General features: G+C 53.6%; 1 protein-coding gene across 1 annotated transcript in view; it reads left to right on the top strand.

Annotated features, from left to right (window-relative positions):
• The window catches only part of EPHA8 (EPH receptor A8), a 52,235-nt gene extending 33,937 nt beyond the window's left edge, over window positions 1–18,298 (top strand). Inside the window, exons 4-17 of the mRNA XM_074924497.1 lie at window positions 2,110–2,265; window positions 3,318–3,653; window positions 5,928–6,052; window positions 6,236–6,398; window positions 6,866–6,962; window positions 7,641–7,708; window positions 8,254–8,379; window positions 9,241–9,426; window positions 10,054–10,115; window positions 10,514–10,723; window positions 12,630–12,779; window positions 13,907–14,097; window positions 14,479–14,634; window positions 16,037–18,298. Of these exons, the coding sequence (XP_074780598.1) occupies window positions 2,110–2,265; window positions 3,318–3,653; window positions 5,928–6,052; window positions 6,236–6,398; window positions 6,866–6,962; window positions 7,641–7,708; window positions 8,254–8,379; window positions 9,241–9,426; window positions 10,054–10,115; window positions 10,514–10,723; window positions 12,630–12,779; window positions 13,907–14,097; window positions 14,479–14,634; window positions 16,037–16,151 (2,141 nt within the window). The 3' untranslated portion in view covers window positions 16,152–18,298. The remainder of the gene's footprint in view (window positions 1–2,109; window positions 2,266–3,317; window positions 3,654–5,927; window positions 6,053–6,235; window positions 6,399–6,865; window positions 6,963–7,640; window positions 7,709–8,253; window positions 8,380–9,240; window positions 9,427–10,053; window positions 10,116–10,513; window positions 10,724–12,629; window positions 12,780–13,906; window positions 14,098–14,478; window positions 14,635–16,036) is intronic.
• Window positions 18,299–19,359: the final 1,061 nt, after the last annotated feature.

The following is a 19,359-nucleotide window of genomic DNA, read 5'->3' on the forward strand; positions in this document are numbered from 1 at the left end:
CCCCCAAATTTGTCCCCACCTGAGAACAGGGTGTAACAGCACTTGCTTCAGTCTTACACCCAAACCCAAGATGTTGCAGACTGGAGGGTGTTGCAGCATCAGGCAAAGCACATTTGGTAAAGGCAGAGAGTCCCTGGCTCTCTTGGTCTGTGGCATAACAGGGACCAGTCAGCACCAGAGCTTAGCAAATGTCCCAGACTCTCCTTGGTGTGGTTGGCTGGGGACAGCAAACCTCCTTTCCCAGCTCCCCTGTTTTCTCTCCTCTTCTGATGCTCTTGAGGAGGTGAAAGGTGTCATGAGAGATGGGGAGCAAAGCCAGCCCCGAGCTACTGCAGTTTCCTTGTGAGTCGCATCTCCCTTCCCTTGCATCCCCACATTTGGCATTTCTGGTCCTTGTGCTGATGCTGTTCTGGGGCTGGAGGAGCCGGGATTTGGGAACAAAGTCTGGAATTTCTGGCCTTTGCTTTTTCCAGCCTGCTAAACCAAGCTGTGATACCAACATCTCTGTTTGTGCAGCACGTGTACATCCTGCTGGTGGTATTTCTCCCCTCTCTCTGTAAAGTAGCATTCAATGCAAAACTGCCACAGATGCTGGTGACAGAGTCTGAAGAGGGAGAAGAAAGCCACAGGGAAGTGTGTGGCTGGAGCATAGACTTCAGCTGCCATTGCTGAAAGTAGCTCAGTTATAAAGAGGCCATGGTATTACTGTGCAGCGTGTGATATGTGAAATACGTTGTTAGCAATGAGTGCAGGGAGATCTGTTGTGAGAAAGGAGTGTTACTAATAAAAAAGAAAATCATCACCTAGAAGGAGAACAAATAGCCAGGATGGAGGGACCCAGACCACCAGGGATGCTGGATGGCAAACAACCCTTCTACATGCTTGGAAGGAAAAATTGAGGCTGTGTGTAGAGGTGACCACTGGACATAAAGATGGGAAAATGAAGGTATTACTGCCTTAGTAGGGAAAACCAGAAATGAGTCAGAGCCAGGTTTATTGCTTGAATCGCTGGAACTGGTCCTAGAAGTACTTGATGATATGGGGACCGAGACAGAGACTTTTTTCTTCCTGGGAGTTGAAATCTACAAGAGAGGACAAATCCTTCTATTCCCAGACAGACACCTGACACGCCACACGTCACTCTTGAGCTAATCGATTTTTCTAACAAGGGACAAGTTGTTTGTTTGTGTGACAAATGATTCACTCGAGGGGCTGCTGGGAGAGGTGGGAGTAGGACAGAGCAGACTGATGCCAGCCCCAACATGGGATGAGCACGTGCTCCTGCTGCACAACCCCCAGCACCAGGAGGAGGCAAAGCAACTGGAGGTGGGCTGTGTTGTCAGAAAAAAATCCCTCAGGCTGGCTCATTCGGCCCTGCTGTCCCTCTGCAGAGAGCAGACCGCATGTGTGCACTGCCAGTCTGCTGCAACGTGAATCAAGAGAGGGGGTTTGCCCTTTGTTTTGTGAAAGGAAACTTGTTGATTTGTATAGCAGCACACCGGGGGCTTGCGGAGGAACATGCACCATGTCCCAGGTGTGGAGCTTTTAATTCTTGAAAGCACCCACATGGGTGCTCTTGGGCACCTGAGCACACCCAGCATGACTAGTGTGGCAACCACTGTGAAGTAATGAAAAAATTAAAAAAAAAACCACGTAAATGGTGGTTCTTAGAATGATTAACAAGGCAATTTCCAGTGCTGCCTGGTTTGATCTTTGCAGTGCTCCCTGCCCTGAGGTCAAGCGGTGGCCCAGAGGAGTGTCTGCAGTGGGGAGAGCTCTCAGCATCAGCAATGGGTGCAAGGAGAGCACCTCGAGCTTTGCAGGCAGCTCACGAAAAGCAGAGGCACCCAAGTCTGTTTATGAAACAGTGGGGAACAGGTACAGCACAGCCTGGGGCGAGAGACAAAAGGAGTTTTCACAGAGACTGGTTCCAACTGGCCAACTGGAGGGGGACTCACTCAGGCATGGGGGAAAAGGATTGGTTTCCCACGCGCTGGGATGGGAATAAGAGGGGTAAGAGTGGGGACCAGCTTTGCACTGGTGGGATTCGCCAAGCTGTGGGCTGCTGCTCATCCCGGCACTCCCTCTGACCTCTGCCCTCCTCTGCAGCCTGCCAGATGGGATTTTACAAGTCAGCCCCCGGGGACCAGCTATGTGCAAAGTGCCCCTTGCACAGCCATTCGGAGAGCCGGGCAGCCCGCATGTGCCGCTGCGACAGCAGCTTCTACAGGGCGGTGCAGGACCCCCCCTCGGCCGCCTGCACGCGTGAGTACCCTGACTGTCCAGGCGCCCATCCACGCTGCAGCGGGCAGGCGGCACATCCTCAGACACGGCAGATGCTCCCTGCCTGAGCCCAGCATGCACCCTTGCCTCTGTGCATGCTGCCCAAGGCACTGGAGCGGCCTTTCAACCTCGGGTCTTCCTTTGGCTCGTGAGCTGAGATCCCCGCAGCTACACCCTCACTGTCCTCTGCCTCATCCTCATCCTGCTGCTCTCCCAACATGCCAAACACTCTCTGGCCAGAGTCTGCTCCCCTCCTGGGGCTCTCTCCTGTGATGGAGCAGGGTGAGACTACGGCTCTGCAGGCAAACTCACCTGCTCATGCACCACTCAGAGTGCCAGTCACTTGCTGGCTGCTTTCTTTTGCAGAAGTGCCCAGAGTAGTCAGACCCGTGGGAGGCCATGGGGCAGTGCAAGTGTTGCTGTGTTCTCCTTCGCTGTGGGGGGACAGTGGCACTAGCGTTTGTGGTTTCAGCTCAGCTCTCTGCAATAGGCTGCTTTGAGGGGCACAGTGCTATTGAAGGGGATAGGAACATCCCAGGAGGACTCCTCCTCTCTGTACTTGGTCCGGGAGGGCAGAAAGGTGTGAGGCTGCCAGCTGAAGCCAGAGTGTTTCCCTAGGGGATATCCACCCAAGACTGCTAATCTCCCCAGGGAATGTGAATTTACCCTTCCCTTTAGATGAGTGGGTCCTGTTCTCCACTGTCCATCCAGTCGACACCTTGGCTCTTCCCCCAAAAGCTTCATGTATCCCCATTGCTTCCTGCTTCTCCCAGAAGAATCATCAACTCTTGCCTGTCTGGCATTTGACATCCTGATCCAGAGCATCTTACCCCCATGGCATTTCACCCTGACACCTGTCTGTGTCTTTGCTCTTTTCTGTTTGGAGCATTCCCCTCTCTGGGCAGCTCTGTATTCCCTGTACCATCATTTGTATGCACAGGTACATGCTGTCCAAGGTGCATCTCTCCGTTGGTCCCATGTCCCAACACACTTCAGCTGCCCCTGCTCTGCTTGAACCTCTGCTTCTTTTCCAGGCCCCCCCTCTGCTCCTGTGAACCTGATCTCCAGTGTAAATGGCACCTCAGTGACACTGGAGTGGGGCCCACCCTTGGACAAGGGGGGCCGTGCTGACATCGTGTACAACGTGGTCTGCAGGCGCTGTGCAGGGGACGCTGGCCAGTGCGAGGCGTGCGGCAGTGGGATCCGCTTCGTGCCCCAGCAGATGAGCCTGGTGCAGGGAGCACTGACGGTGACCAACCTCCTGGCCCACACTAACTACTCCTTTTGGGTAGAGGCTGTCAACGGTGTCTCCGACCTCAGCCTGGAGTCCAGAAGAGCTGCAGTTGCCAACATCACGACAAACCAGGCAGGTAGGAGGAGCAGACACCCCCCTACCAGGCTTTGCCTGTGTGGGTGATGCTGATGTTGCTCCAACATTGCTCCAGCCAGTATCTGCAGGAGCCAGAACCTGCCCTAGCAGCCAAGGGCTGGTTTGGTGATGGGCATGGGACCCCCTGGAGATGTGACCTCTATCCTCTCTGCTGCTGGAGGTGGGTTGAGGAAACCAGGGTGGGCTGAACACAAGCTGCTGCCCAAAGTAATGCTTACCCTTCTCTGGTTCATAGTATCCTTTTTCATCCTCCTTTCCCTCCACTTCAGCCTGCAGCCGCTGGTGGAGACTCTTTTTCTGCAGGAGACAAGGGGCACAGAGAGCACTTTTTTATTGACAGGAACACTAAGTAGGGCATGAATCTTTCAGGCTGTTCCTCCAGCCTTCTGTCCCTTCCCAAATGGCCAAGCAGCAGTTCATGCCCTGCTCTTAGCTCACACCAATTCCAGGCCCTGGCAGGTGACAGCAACGTTTGCTGGGAAAAGTCTCTCTCATGCATGTCTCATCCCTTGCTGTGAAATTCTCTTTACCCAGGAAATACTTTGAACAATGTTGTAGCCCAGATGAGCCACGACCTTGCTCCAGGGTCACCTGGGCATCCCCTCAGAGCAGAGCCTGGCTAAGCCCCTTTCCAGGGAGCACGCTGTAGGCACGGAGGACAGGGCAGGAACTGGCCCTTGTTAATCCTCCCAGTTGGAAAGAAGCCCAAAGGAACTTCCTGCGAGGCTGAGCCCCTTCTGCTCTCATGGCAGCAGTGCCAGCAGGAGAAACCTGGGGAGCCTTGCTGGGTTAGCTCAAGGCTGGCATGAGAATAAGGCCCTTTTGTTACTAATGCCTGCCCATAGCCCTTCTTCAGCACTCTGTTGAACCCATGTGAAAATGGCTCAGTTCTGCTGGCTCACTCCTGCATGATCCCTCCAAGTGCTGATGAGCAGCATCAGCCTGATGCCTTGGAGAGGGGTGCTCTCAGGAAGTGCTGAATATTCCCATTTCACATTCTCTGATGGAAAGTGGATGCTGAATAGGTGCTGTGAAACCAGCGGGGCTGGGAATTTTGTAGTGATTGAAGTTCAGCTGCCGTGCCTGCACAGTGCTCCGGATGCCGCACACCACAGAGCATCGCTGCCTGCCAGGAGGGGCTGAGGCGCACCTGCTTCACTGCTTGTGTTGGCCATGCTGGGTACTGGTCTCTCTTTTCCCCCCAGCCCTGGGCACCTGAGCAGGGCAGGTGTGGGTGCGGCAGAGATGCCCTGGGGCTGTTTGGAGAGATGGCGTTGCACATGCCCAAGGGGTTTAGCTGGTTCCCACCATCACACCCTGTCCCATCTCCCTGGGACCCTGTGTCCCAACAGTGACTTCTGCTTCTCAGAAGAGCCAGTTCAAAGATAAACTGAGCTATAACTGCTGCCTCTCTGTCCCTGGTGCACTACTGCTGCTGCAGCCCCTGCGTCCTCTTTTGGTCTCTGTGCTGCTCCAGCAACCCCTCTGCACTGCAACCATGGCAGACAGCAGCTCCATCTTCCCTCCACATCCAACTTTTCATTCAGCAGTTAGGGTTGTAAGGGGTGCCCGACCCCTTCCCATGAGTTGGACCCAATGGCTGTACCACCCCACTCTCTGGGGTCCTTTGAGAGGATGATTTTCCCAGAGGGAAAAGAGGCCAGTGAATTGGCTCCTCTGGCTGTGGCAGCTCCAGTTCAGACACAGAGGGTAAAGGAACTGAATCACAGGTTCCCAATCCAAGCCCAGGCTGATGACAACTATCTCAGGGCAGGAGAGCACCCTCAGGGCACATTTATACTGCTGCTTAGTCCCTGATCACCCCTCTGGGCATTTATCACTTCCCCTTCCCCTTTTCCCCTTCCCAGGTGGGGCTGGAGGGTTCAGGGTCCTGCTAGAGATGTCCACAACCTCCAGCCCAACAGTGTCTTCTCCTTTCTGGCTCCAGATCAAAGCAAAGCACCAGTGTTCCCTTCTGCCTGTGCTGGGACAGTGCCCTCATCTTTCATCTCCTCAGTGCATGTTCACTCCATGGGAAAGAGATGGAGGCAACTGAAGCGAACAAAAGCCTGTTTGTGAGACCCTTTGCTGCACTCATCTCCACATGGCTTTAATTAAAACAGAAACATGGTTTAAACCAGGGGTCCTGCACGGGGCTCCAGTTCCACCCTTCCCTGCAGCTGTGTCCTGCTGCCCCCACCCATGCAGGATTCCCGCCAGCAGGCACCTAACACCCTGCTGTCTGCACCCCCAGCACCGTCCCAGGTGGTTGTGGTCCGCCAGGAGAGCACAGGCCAGAACAGCGTCACCTTGCTGTGGCAGGAGCCAGACCAGCCCAATGGCATCATCCTGGAGTACGAGATCAAGTACTACGAGAAGGTAACACCGAGCTCGCTGCCACAAACCGGTCCCAGCGCGGCAGATTTAGACAGGGGTGTGCCTTGGTTTAAATCCTGCTGGTGCAATTGCTGCTATCAGCCAGCCTTGCACAAAAGATTATTTTGGAAGACTTTGTGGCTGTTGTGCTGGTACAGCAAGGTTTTTGGTGGTGTTTTTCCCCAGGACAAGGAAATGCAGAGCTATTCGACTCTGAAATCCAAGGGCACCACTGCCACCATCTCTGGGCTCAAGCCTGCAACCCGCTACATTTTCCAGGTTCGGGCTCGTACCTCTGCTGGCTGTGGGAGGTTCAGTCAGACCGTGGAGGTGGAAACAGGGAAGCCAGGTGAGTGTGTGCAGTTGTGGGATGTGGGAAGTGTGGGGCAGGGAACATGCGGGATGATGATGATGCCCTCCCTGGCCATTGTTCCTCTTGCACGCCGGGAGGGAGGCTGGAGGCACACCTCCTGGGCTTTCAGCCTGCAGGGTTTGCTTGAGGTTGCCCTCATGAGATGTGCTTCTACATTAGAAAGAAAAGGGTGGAAGGACATAGCAGTTAGGGCAGGGAAGACCTGGTGATGTCCTGAGGCTAATACTCCTCTCTGCACTGGTTTGCATGGCTTTCCCAGGTCTGCGCTTGGTTTCCCCATGTGTAAATTGTCCCTATACACTGGGAGAGCCACAGAGCTGGGGCTGGTTGGTGTGTGGTGCTTTATCTTTGAAGATCATGACCCCAGTGGGGTAGGTAATATTCTGAGCTCAGCAGAGCACTCCTCACTGCAGCTCACCTCCTTCCTACCCTGCGTCTTCCAGTCTCTCTCCGGTATGACACAATGACAATTGTCTGGATCTGCCTGACACTCATTACTGGCCTCGTTGCGTTGCTGGTGGTCCTAATCTGCAAGAAGAGGTAAGTGTTTTCTGGATGTCAGTTTGATTTGTCACCAAGCGGGGCAAGAGGGATGGCAGAACTTGAATGCAACATTTCTTCTCTCAGTTTGTCCAGAGCATCCATAGGTCCTGGGTTAATAAGCAATAATGAGACTTCAGGGGTCACCTTGCCTTCACTTTCAGCTGAGGCAGAGCCAGTCTTCAAGACCTTCCCATCACCAGCAGTCTGAATACTAGTAGCGGTAGCAATAGAAATAGCAATAGTGATAAGTAACAGCCATAGCAATACCAGTACCACTACCGCTGGCAGTATGAGGGCTGACTGGATGGAATAGAGGGTAGGTCAGGAGTAGAGAGGGCTATTCTCCATCAGAAGGGTCCAAGGGGGACTGTCTGCTATATCTCAGCATGGCTGAGCCAGGCATGTGGAGCACACATGCTGCTGCCCAGAGGAGACAAAAGGGCTGCAGCTTTTAGCACTGCCAAGTCTTGGAGAGCACCTGGAAATTACCTTGCTCCGGGCCAGTGTCAGTCTAGCAAGATGCAGGGATGCAGCTGGTGGAGGGCCAAGTGTTAGCTCTGGCTCCTCCTGAGCTGCCTACAGCCCTGGTATGCACTCCCTTCCACCTTGCCTTTGGGCTGCCTGTGGGAAAAAGGGACAGGAGCACCTCTTCTGACCCTTGCGTCCCTGTGACAGGCACTGCGGATACAGCAAGGCTTTCCAGGACTCCGACGAGGAGAAGATGCATTATCAGAATGGGCAAGGTAGGACCCTCCCTGCTGCTGCCCCTGGGGTGTGAAGGACCTCAGCCCTGCGGATGGGCAGTGACCTGGTCCATTACCTCCTGGCACTCCTGTGGTTTTCAACGGGAAGAGTTTTGACCACTTCCTGCTTCTGGGAATGTGTCTAAGAGAGCTGAGTGGGGGCTCTGATCCCAGGGACATCCTGGTAATGGGGTTAAAGGATTGAACAGCATGAGATGGGACTGTGATGGGTTCATTCCAGACAGCAGCAGGCCAAAAGAGTGCAAAAATCATCACAGGCTGGGGATGAGGGGTGGCAAGGTGATGGAAGGGGGACAATCATGTGGAGGACACCTGGGCAGCCAGGTCCTGGACTGCTCTGGTGACACTGCTATGACAAAGCGTATATTAGATTTCCTTGAGGCTGCAACCTCTGTGGCTCCTTAGTGTGTTAACCCAAGAAGTCTCACCCCTGCCCATACTCTGCCTGGCTGCTGGGTGCTCCTACTTCTCAGCAGAGCTACCTGAAAGAGCTAATCTACTCTCTCCCTTTTGAAACCTGGCAGTGAAATTCCCAGAGTCTAAGTTCTATGTGGACCCACACACATATGAGGACCCCTGCCAAGCCGTGCATGAGTTCACCCGTGAAATTGAGGCCTCACGGATCAAGATTGAGAAGGTCATTGGGTCTGGTAAGTCCCCAGGCCAGGCTGCCTCTTTGCATCACATCTGCTCAGGGAAAATCAGTCGGAGGCTGTGCCGTCCCGGTGGCCTGCTGGGACCACAGCAGGCTGTGCAGCACTGGCATGGTTCTCAGCCAGGGCTTCATCTGCTCCTTATCCTTTTAAGATCAAAATCATGGATAAAATGGGGTTTTTTTGGTGCGTGAAATAAACTCTTTGGAGGCAGCCTGGTGCAGAGGGTTGCTGTTCAGCTAGCGTGGCACCAGCAGCTCAGGCTGACGCAGCAGATGGTGCAGCCTGTCCCGCGTGAGTGCTCCAATGCGGCCACCCTGCTTTCAAACCTCAGAGCAAGCGTCTGGGGTGACAAGATGCAAATGAAATTGCAAGCAAGATGGTAAATTTTCAGAACAAAAGGGATTTTTGCATAGGAACAGGGGTTTGCAGGGAAGCGTGGGGCAGAGACAGAGCTGGAACTTCACCAGCAGTGCCCCAAGGGCTTACCCCAGAGTAGCATTAGGAAGCCTGGCTGAGAGACATCCCCACTGCCCCAAGAGACTCCCAAATTTGTTCATTAAAAGCAGTAAGGCAAGTGCCACTGTTAGTCACTACTCTTGGCCCATCACCTTCAGTAAAATACATCAAAGAGAGGTGGTTTCTGATATTTCTGCCCAGGTCCCAGAGATAGCATTGGAAAGAAGAAATGGGCAATCCTTTCTGTACTCAGAGGCAGCAATGCACAAAGAGCCCAGGAGTCCTGAGGGGCTGGGGCATGCTGTGAGCATACCGGCAGACTGGGTGATCCATGGTGCTGGTGGGTCAGTGCAAGAAGCTGAGGAGCTCCCCATGCCCTCACCTTCCCTTGCCTTGCAGGGGAGTCTGGAGAGGTGTGCTATGGCCGCCTGAAGCTGCCAGGGAAGAGGGAGATTCCTGTGGCCATCAAGGCACTGAAAGCAGGCTACACGGAGAAGCAGAGACGGGACTTCCTGAGTGAAGCCAGCATCATGGCACAGTTTGATCACCCCAACGTCATCCACTTGGAGGGGGTGGTGACCAGGAGTATGTGGCTGGTGGGGACGGGACCCTATGGTGGGGCAAAGCGGTGATGGACCTCTCTGTGGGCACCCTGGGAGATGGGAGTCAAGGACCACTTTGGGTGCATTCCATCCTTCAGCTGCCCCAGTTGCTCACTTGTCAGCTGTCCATTTACTTGGTGTCCCCCCGATCCCATCCCAGACCTTGCCTTTTCTTAAAGGACAAACTTTCCATGTGGCAGTTCCTCACCTTGCTCTGCAGTGCACCCCGGGTCAGGGTTATTGGTTTAGGAGATGTCCTATCCATTAGCATTTATTTTAAAGGCTGCCTGTATTGAATAATAATTCGAAGACTTTCTTCAAAAAGGCACATTCTGATGCAAAGTGTTATGCTAATGGCATGCAAATTTCAGCAGGATAACAAAGCTGACCTAGCCACATCAATAGCACCTGGAGGGAGGGGTAAGTGTCAGGGTTATTGCCACATCCCCACCGTAGTGCCTGTCCTGTGTGGTGCAGGGATGAGACCGCTCCATGGGGCTTCAGGAGATCCACAGGCCTGGATTCATGTCTCTCCCAGCAGAAACCTGGCACTGGGCTTCCTGGAGGATGGTGACTTTTCTGCTAACTTGACCTCCCTTGTTTTCCACAGGCAAATTGGTAATGATTGTTACTGAATACATGGAAAATGGCTCGCTAGACACCTTCCTCAGGGTAAGGAGCTCTTTTGTATTTTTATTCATTGCACATCCCTCTGGGCTGAGTGACTGTAGAAGAGGTTGGTTCCTGCTCCTCAGCCTCATGGCCACTGCCACTGCAGGCCCTGTGGAAGAGCAGTGCGCTCTGCGCTCTCACTCTCCAGCAGGCACGGGCTCCAGGGCATCACAGCTGGCTGCTGGAGCAGCACTGCAAAGGCAAGGACATTTGTCTGACCAGAGTGTCAGAGGCGCTGGGAGGGAAGGAGGTTGGCTGGCAAGACAAGAGAGAGGCACTGGGGTGAGAGGAGGTACTAAAACAAAGATGAGAGGTACTAGGGGGTTAATTTAATGAGAGCAGAATCAGTAGGATGCTGGTGAAACCCACAAATGAACTCTGGGCTATTTCCTTTCCAGAAACATGATGGGCAGTTCACCATCATCCAGCTGGTGGGCATGTTGCGCGGCATCGGAGCGGGCATGAGGTACCTGTCTGACCTGGGCTACGTGCACCGGGACCTGGCTGCCCGCAACATCCTGGTGAACAGCAACCTGGTCTGCAAAGTGTCTGATTTTGGTCTCTCACGCATCCTGGAGGATGACCCCGATGCTGCGTACACCACCACGGTGCGTGGCTCCTAGCATTGCAGTCTTGTTGCTCCTTACTGATGGTGTTTGCCCCGGGCCACTGACAGGTGGAAAAGTTAGACACTCTCAAGTCAAGATAGGCAGGGAAAGAATGGAGATAGTCACCTCACTGCTGAGATCTGGACCAAGAGCATGAACCCAAAGAGCTTCTGAGCCCTAATGCATTGTACTTCATATAGGGACGTACCAGAACTGAATTGTGCAGCAAATAAAGAGAAGCAGAGTGGGAGAACAGGAAGCTGGTCAAACTTCCCCAGCCAATAGTTCCTGTGGGCAGGCATGACCCACTGCACAGGGACACTCACATGTTCCTGTTGGAGTTCTTCCCTAGACTGTGTAGCTCCATCCACTCCTTCAGTTGTCCTAGAGCCACCGGTGGGTGCCATGGTACGCTCTTCAGTAGTGTGGCTACACATTAGTTTTTCCATGTGACTCTGCCTCAATCAGGAGTGTGGAAAGAGTGGGAATTTGTTTTACGACCTAGGTGGTTTTATTTTAATGTAGGACACTTCTGTCTGTAAAGCCATTTGAAGACTTTTCTGGATAACCTGACAGCTCTGGAGCTTGATGTATTCCTCCACTGGAGCTTATTAGGGGCAAAATGAAGCATACTGAGTGCATGTGCTCCTTTTGCTCTTCTCTGGCCATGAAAGGAATTAGTGTGCTCCCCAGGCACACCTCTGGCTGGGAAAATGTGGTAGATAGACAGTTCCTGATGGAGACCAGTTTGGAGCTGCAGCTGAGGAGTCTGAGCATCGTTTTTCAGAAGGACCAAGACTAGAGAAGCAGAAAGAGCTTCAGGTTACTTTGGGGTAGCTGTTTGCAATGCAGATCATGGCACAAAGGGGTTGCAGCTCTGAGGTGTGAGTGCACAGTGTGCCAGCCTGGAGAACATGGCCTTCGTGCTCTTGGCAAGTGGAGAAGTGAACAAGAATGTGTCCTTTCTGTGTCTTTGCATTCAGCTGCTCCCTTTGATATCTCAAGAAATAACTTGATATTCCAGATTCTTTAATTTTGGGGAAGGTTCCTGCTGCTTGGTGTAAATAGAGCGTCTTCTGCATCTTGGCTTTGAGACTCTCAGAGGAAGGGTAGGAAGAGGCCCAAGATCAGCTAGGGCTTCCTGAACACAGAGCAGCTCATCTCCTTGTTTTACATCTCCACAGCTTACAAGCACACACATAGCCTGGATTTCTTCCCACCAAGACAGTCTCTGAGCTTTCCCCCAGTGCTTTTAACCTTTGTGAACAAGTTTCCAGAGACAGTATGTCAGTGACCACACTGGGTCAGGAAGGTAACCTGAGTGATCAGAGCTCACATTGACCTACCTGCTGACCCTTTCTAATCCTGCCCAGTTTCTAGAGATGCTGTCTCGTGTCCCCAGTATGAATGCAAACAGGGAGGTCACTAGAGGATAGAGCAGCCACCCAGAATGTCACAACCAGAGGATGTGAGGCCTTTTGGCACAGTGAAACCCACCAGAGCCAGTTGCTCTGCAGGAAGACCAGGTGCATAGTCTGGATAAAGCTGAATCACAAGGATGCAGTGCCAGGATCAGGAGTGAGGATCTCAGGATCTCTGGTGAGGTTTCAGTCAGGGTATCCTGAAAATAAGGATGCTTTCTTGTTCAGAAACTTGTGATAAGATGGTATAGAGTGTTCCTCCTCTGTTGTCCTCGACCAGCTGTTGCTTTTACAGCTTTCTCTTTGCTCTACTGGAAATACCTTGAAGTCATCCTTCAGGATGACTCTAGACTTATCCTGTGCAGACTGCCTCCTCAGTCCTTTCCAGAAGATGCCATCCCAGCGTATTGCTGTCCCAGCTGTAGAGAGGTAGGGATGCCTGAGCCTTGCATGCTCTGAGCCTCCACTGTTGCTCACTTTTTCAGGGGGGGAAGATCCCCATTCGCTGGACGGCTCCAGAGGCCATCGCATACCGCAAGTTCTCCTCAGCCAGTGATGTGTGGAGCTATGGCATCGTCATGTGGGAGGTGCTGGCCTATGGCGAGCGACCATACTGGAACATGACCAACCAGGACGTGAGTGGACACAGGGCAACGTGGTAGCAAGCCTGCCTCTCCTCCTGCCCGCACTGAAGCCAGCCTAGCATGGGGAGCTGGGGGAAAGGGACCCAAAGAGCAGCCCTTGCCTCTCCTCACATCCTCCCGGGGCTGTGCACAGTGTGCTTGTCCCCTCTGTGGGGACATCAGTGTGTCGCTCATCATCACACTGCGCAGCCTTTCCCTGCTCCTGGCTCCTGGCTGTGCCTGGCTGGGTGCTCTGTGGCTCTCCCCATCCCCATCTGCTGCTCTGTACAAGCCTTTCTGCATGCTGCAGAGTTTCAGCATGTGTTGTGCCACCTTTCCCATTCCCTGGAAGGGTTCAGGGGGTTCCTAGGATTACTGCAGCCCCCCTGCTTTAGCCTGACAGTCCCTCCTGCATCCAGGCTTGCACCACCCAGCAGTAGGCTTTGGGCTTGTCAGTTAGGTGAAGCCCCTCTTACTTCCAGAGTAGCATAAAAACTGTAGGAAAATGTAGGTTATATTCCTGACTACAGCCTGGGAGCAAAATTTCAAACAGGAGGCAATAAAGTGAATATTTTGACTCTGTAGAACCACAGGACTCCTTTTTTTTTTTTTTTTTTCCTACAGAGACAATAAACCTATCTGCTTTCTCCCTGCTATGGAGTCCTGAGAATCCCCTCTCTTATTAGTGTTTTTATTATTTTAGAAAGTGGCTTTATTGACAACAGAGCATGGATGCAGTGGCTTACACCCTCTGCACAGTTCCTTCGAGCAGGGTTTCCTCCAGTGTTGCTAAATGGTGGCAAGCCCTAGTTGTAGAAAAACTGAGTGTGAGTGCAGCTCTCGTGGCTTGTCTGCTGGAGGGAAGCTGAAATATTTTAGGCCTGTTGGACCTCTTAATAAATCTGCTGTCATAGCAGTGATTTCTTGTATGTGTGTGGTATCCAGCCTGCTTCCAGCTCTCCACAGAGACTGCACACAGCTTGCTGGCAATTCACTTGTCGTTCAGCATGAATCTTGTGTACACTCCCCCTGCTTCCCGATCTGATGGCCCCAGCAGCTCATGCACCAGGGATCTTCCCCTGGGGTGCTGGGAGTTGGGTGGGGGTGCAGCTCCACTTGGGTGTGTGGCTTCCTTCCAGGTCATTAACTCAGTGGAGGAAGGGTACCGCCTGCCTGCCCCCATGGGCTGCCCCACAGCCCTGCACCAGCTCATGCTGGACTGCTGGCAGAAGGACCGCAGCGAGAGGCCACGCTTCTCCCAGATTGTAGGCATCCTGGACAAGCTGATCCGCAACCCTGACAACTTGAAGTGCACAGCCACCGTGAACCGGTAAGGGCTCCCTGAGCCGACGTGATGAGCAGGGCTTGGCAGCTGATGCTGGGCAGAGCATGTGGGTCGCAGCACATAAGGAATACTTCTGTCCAGGCTGAGCAGCACCCTGTGACCATGGACATACATAGGGCCCATGGGTACAGGCTGTGGTGGGCAGCGCAAAGTAGCCTGCACTTCACTGCCTTGCTCCCACTGGGGCATCCCCACACCAGGGTCTGGTCAAGTATGTGCAACAGTGCCCACACAGCAGCGTGTCAACCTCCTGCCCTCTCCATCCTGCCCTCGCCTGCAGGGTCACAGGCTCTTTGAGGTGGACCTCACAGCCTGGATACCTAGGACCATCGCTTCCCGGCCTAACCTCTTCTTTCCTGCTCCCAGGTTCACCCAAACACCCTTCAACAGGGGTCTCCTCGACATGGCCAGCTGTCTGACAGTGGAGGACTGGCTGGACTCCATCCGGCTGGGGCACTACCGGGACAACTTTGCCATGGCAGGGTACTCCTCCCTGGGCATGGTGATGCGCATGAACATTGAGTGAGTACCAGAGAAAAAACAGCACAGGTTGGGTCACCCTGCACCATCCCATTAGCCCCAAACGGTGATCATCCTGCCGTGGCTTGATCAACCTAGTTGGTCCCTGACACCACAGACATGCCCCTAAGGAAACAGTGTGAGACCTGGTACAGTGTCCGAGGCTGTGCTGACCTTTGAGAGAAGATGTGGGAATTGTACTGACAGGTTGTGAGTACCAAGTCACCTCCGGTGCTCTGTGGTGTTTCTCCAATGTCATCATAGGTTCACACGTAATTAGGGTTGTAAGGTGCTTCGGGAGGTCATATAATCCCGCTTGCTGATCAGAGCAGGGTCAGATATGAAGTTGATGTCGCCTTGCACTTCTTACCTTTGTTTCCCCTGCAAAAGGCATGTCTGGACCAGAGTGTGTCTGTGCTCTTCCACTGGGGAGCAAACTGAGCTGGGGGGCATCTCAGAGCTTCTTCAGCCCCCGGTGTGCTGGACTGGCTCCCTGCTCAGTGCAGCTAGGCAGGGAGGCACCAGCCAGGGCCTCAGTGTGAGTGGAAGGTGCCCAAGTGACCAAGGCTGGGTTAAATAAGGAGATCTGAGAAAGATGTGTCCCAGCACCAGTCTTCCTCCTTCTGCTGTAAGGAGCTAGTTCTGCCACCTGTCTAGGGAGTCTCTGGGGTGGCTGATGGTCCAAGGGGTACCAGAAAAAATGTCAACTACTCCTGCTCCTACCCTGGGCTTATGTTCCCCATCCCTTGATGTTAGCATTAGTGCCAGGTCTGGCAACAACCTCTCTTCTCTCTGAGGAGACTTGTTCCTTGTCAAAAGTGCATGGAGCTGCCAGACAGTAGTTTCTGTGACTCAGGAAGGATGTGACAGTGTGTGCCTTGGTCGAGGTGTGGCAGGTAGAGAAGGAGACAGTGAAGGGGAGGATGGAGAGATGCAGGCAGAGGGCTGTCATGTGCATTGATCGGGAGCTCTACTTGGGGCCTTTGCTGCGGGATTGAGCTGATACTGATACTTGTTTCTCATGCACATCAGGGAAGCTTTTGAGTGGGGAAGGCTCATCATCCATCTGTCTTTCTGACTGGGTTATCTGAGGGCATCTTGCTAAAACTGAATCCAATTTCAGAGCATTGATCTTGTCACCTACTAGCCTGTCAGGAGTGATCCCTCTCCTGTTCCTTCTTCCCTTAGGGCTGTCACAGGGCCCTGTCAGGAGGATGTGTCCAAGGGAGTGGCAGCCTCTCTGTCCCTGAGAGCAGTATCCCTGTGCTGACGGGCAAGCAGAGAGGAGCCAGGCGTGGGATCCTGGGCTGTTCCATGGGGTGCACACATAGGGAGGAGCAGTGCCTCTCTCTGGTATGACACAGGTCCAGCCCATGGGGTGTCTGAGAGTGTCTTTGTTCTCCAGGGACGTTCGGAGTCTGGGCATCACCATGATGGGCCACCAGAAGAAGATCTTGAGCAGCATCCAGGCCATGAGATCCCAGCTGCTGAATACCAATGGCCCCAGAAGGCATCTCTGATCACCAGCTTTGCAGATCCACATCGGGCATTCCTTAACACTTACCCTGGCAAAGGGGCAGCAGGGTGGTGAGCAGGAAAAGGGGCACCAGATCAGGACCTGGAGCCCCACCAGCATCTCTTTGATTTCAGTCTCTGTGGAAATGTGTCTTTCCAGATACCTTGATGGTCCTGCTGCCTCCTTCCCCCATCTGAAGGGGGGAGCAGCCTTTCAAGCAGGCTAGGGACACGTCATGCCTCTCTCACATCCTCTACTGTGGGACTGGGGGTCCACACACAGCTATGCAGGACAGGTGGTAACCCCTTCACACAGCAGGATGGCGCCAGCTGCACCTGCAGATGGAGGGGTACCAGTCGCGATAGCAATACCATGAGCAGTGGGACCGGGCTTGCCATGGCACACAGCTCTTTTGGACCCGACAGCTGGGGAGTTTGTTGGGTCTCTGAACTGAGGAGGGCTCCACAGGCAGCAGAGACAACCCTGCTCCCAGTAACTCCCTGTTCCAGTGTACTCCAGCCTGGACTTCCTAAACTGCACCAGCCTGCAGGTGACATCATGGTCCACCTCTACAAAGCCCAGGAGGGCAGGGGACAAAGTACAAAGTGGCAGTACTGGGAACAGCTGACGTTGCATGCAGAGGAGAATTCCCGAGCATGGAGGAGAGTTGGTCAGGGTCTGCTATCTGGAGCCTCAAGAAGCCTCAGGGTGCTGCAAGAGGCTCTCCACCTCTTTAATTCACCAGCCCTGCTCCTCTTTGGATCCAGCACAGGCATCCAGGGTAGCCCAGGCACGTTTTCTAGGGCCACAAGCTCAGGTTTTTCCCCCAGCAGAACAACCATCCTGGCCTCCCCCAAAGCCCTATCAGAGCAGAGAGGAGTGGGAGAATTTGCTCCCATCTCACATGATGGAGGGACAGAGATACTTCCACCAAACTCTTCTTTGTTCTTATATGGCTCTAGAGAAACCCAAGAGCTGTCCCATTACCATGCCATCTGCCTATGCCCAGGGCTGCCATGTCATCTGCAGAGGAGGGGACCTGAGCAACATTTCCAGATGCAATCGCAGTCCTATGGCTGGGGACAGGGGCTCTGGGCAAAAGAGGATCTTCAGCACTATCCAGCTGGTGAGTCCGGTGACTGGGAGGTTGGCCTTTCCTCTACAGATCTCTTCTCCTCCACAGGAGCATCTCTTGGCAAGCTTGCCTGGTGCAGAGCAGTGGCATCCAAAGACTTGTGGAGCTGGTCTGAGAGGCTCAGCTGGATGCAGAGATGCAGATGTGCTGGGGAGGTGGGAGGGGGCAGTCTGTGGGCTGGGAAGCTTTCTCTTGGGTGTAAATAGAATTTTCTATGGGGTTAGGAACTGTTTTACTGAAAACATGCTAAGTACACAAAAAAGGTCTCAAAGCACAGAAGCCTCAGTTGTGGGGCTGAATTCACTGCAAAAAAATCTGCTGGGAGCATGGCTGGGGAGGGGGGCTTCTGGAGAAGGAGAAGTGCTGGAGGGGAGCCACGCTGACTGCCAGGGACCAGCCTGGCCCACAGCATCCCGTCCTTAGCACTGTCACAGTAAATCCAGTGTCACTTAAGTGCAGGTACTGGTAGGATCTGGCCTGGTGTCTGTTCCTCCCAGTGCTGTTTGGGCACAAGGTGGGGTGGGGGGAGGGTTAAAGCCATTTCTCAGCTGCAATAATCCTGGCTAAACTGGCCTTTCTGGGGCTGGCATAGCTTTCCATCCAGGGTGCTTATGGCCTGATGGATTCTCTGACTGTGGTGGGCACTTTACTTCTTCCTATGGAAGCTCTATGTAATGGGGGACAGATGCAATGTGTTGTTTAATTTGTATTGCACCCTGCGTCCTGCACTCAGACCTGTCACACACCCACCCAGCAGTCAGCAGCATGAGGTCAGTCCAAGCCCTGCAGCACAGGATGGTGGGTGCTGGCCATGTCCTCTCTTCCCAAAATTTGGGACTCTCCAGAGGGTGAGTCTGTCATGGACAAACTGGGGAAAGCAGAGATCAGGCCAGTGCCACAGACCTGCGTCCTTGGGGTTTGCTGGGCAACCCTGGTAATATTGGCTGCAGGATCTGAGGTTGGGAGCTGCCAGATGGCCCCTTTACAGGTGGTTCATGGGTCAGGTCCTGCAGCGTGGGGACTTTGGACTGCTTCTGGCTGCAGGTATGGTGGGACAGGGTTTTCCTTTTATGTTCAGAGTGTGCACCTCCTCCTGGACAATAAAACTCCTTCTTCCCATGGGCCATCTCCTTGTCTGTTATTGTTGCAGTGCTGCACAGAGCTGCTTCACCACTTACAGAGACCATGGGGGCCTCCATGGCTGCTTCAGAGGCACAGAGAGGCCAACATTGGGATGCCTGGCTAGCCACCACCTTCCTCCACTCCAGAAACCCTCCCACACGTGAAGAATGCTTCCCTGGGGAGCATGAGCATCTGTGGGATGGGCCCACAGGTGCAGGAACGGGCCAAGAGGCTGATCACTTGTAGGCTTCCTGTGGTGCGGTTGCTGTGCTGTGGGCTAGGAGAAGCCTCCCCAAAACCATCAAGTCATTGTCACATAGGAACAACTCACGCAGGAGATCATGCAAGCACAGGGTACCTTGTGTGCAGAGGCTCCTCTGAACCTCTTGCAGGTTTTCCTAGACCCAGGCTTACCCTATCCTGGAAATTCAGGAATTTTTTAGAAAAGCAAAAAAAGTAGCCAGTAGAACCTAAACCCACATCCTCTGAAATCTGAGCTGAAGTATCTTGTAGGAGGGTTTGCAAAGCCCTTCCTGTAGGCCTTTAGCTGTGGTTCCGGCTGCCCTTCAGTGAAGGTCTTGCCAGCGTATGATTTGCAGGGACAAAAGACAACACCAGCATTTGCAGGAAAGAAGCATATTTTTCTTGCCATATAAAACTGAAAGAGCACCACAGCACAGGGTGGGATTGGCTCTATCTGTGTCACTGCTTGCTCACACGTCCCCAGCCTTTGTAGCTCTTCAGGGATGGAGGTGACCGTCCCCAGGCAGTGCAGCCCTGCTCACATTGCCACTGCGGGGAAAGGCCAGCCCGGCTCACCCGTGGTGCTGGGCAGCCCTCTCCCCCCAGGGGCCCCAGCCCTCCTTGCACCCGTTGTCTACCTGCTATCGAGTTATCCTGCCAGTCCCGGAGCCTCCTTCCTCCCAGTCCCCCTTTCAACATTCTCTGTGGTGCC

This window comes from Athene noctua, chromosome 22 (genome assembly GCF_965140245.1).
Source record: "Athene noctua chromosome 22, bAthNoc1.hap1.1, whole genome shotgun sequence".
In the NCBI taxonomy this organism is placed as follows: domain Eukaryota; kingdom Metazoa; phylum Chordata; class Aves; order Strigiformes; family Strigidae; genus Athene; species Athene noctua.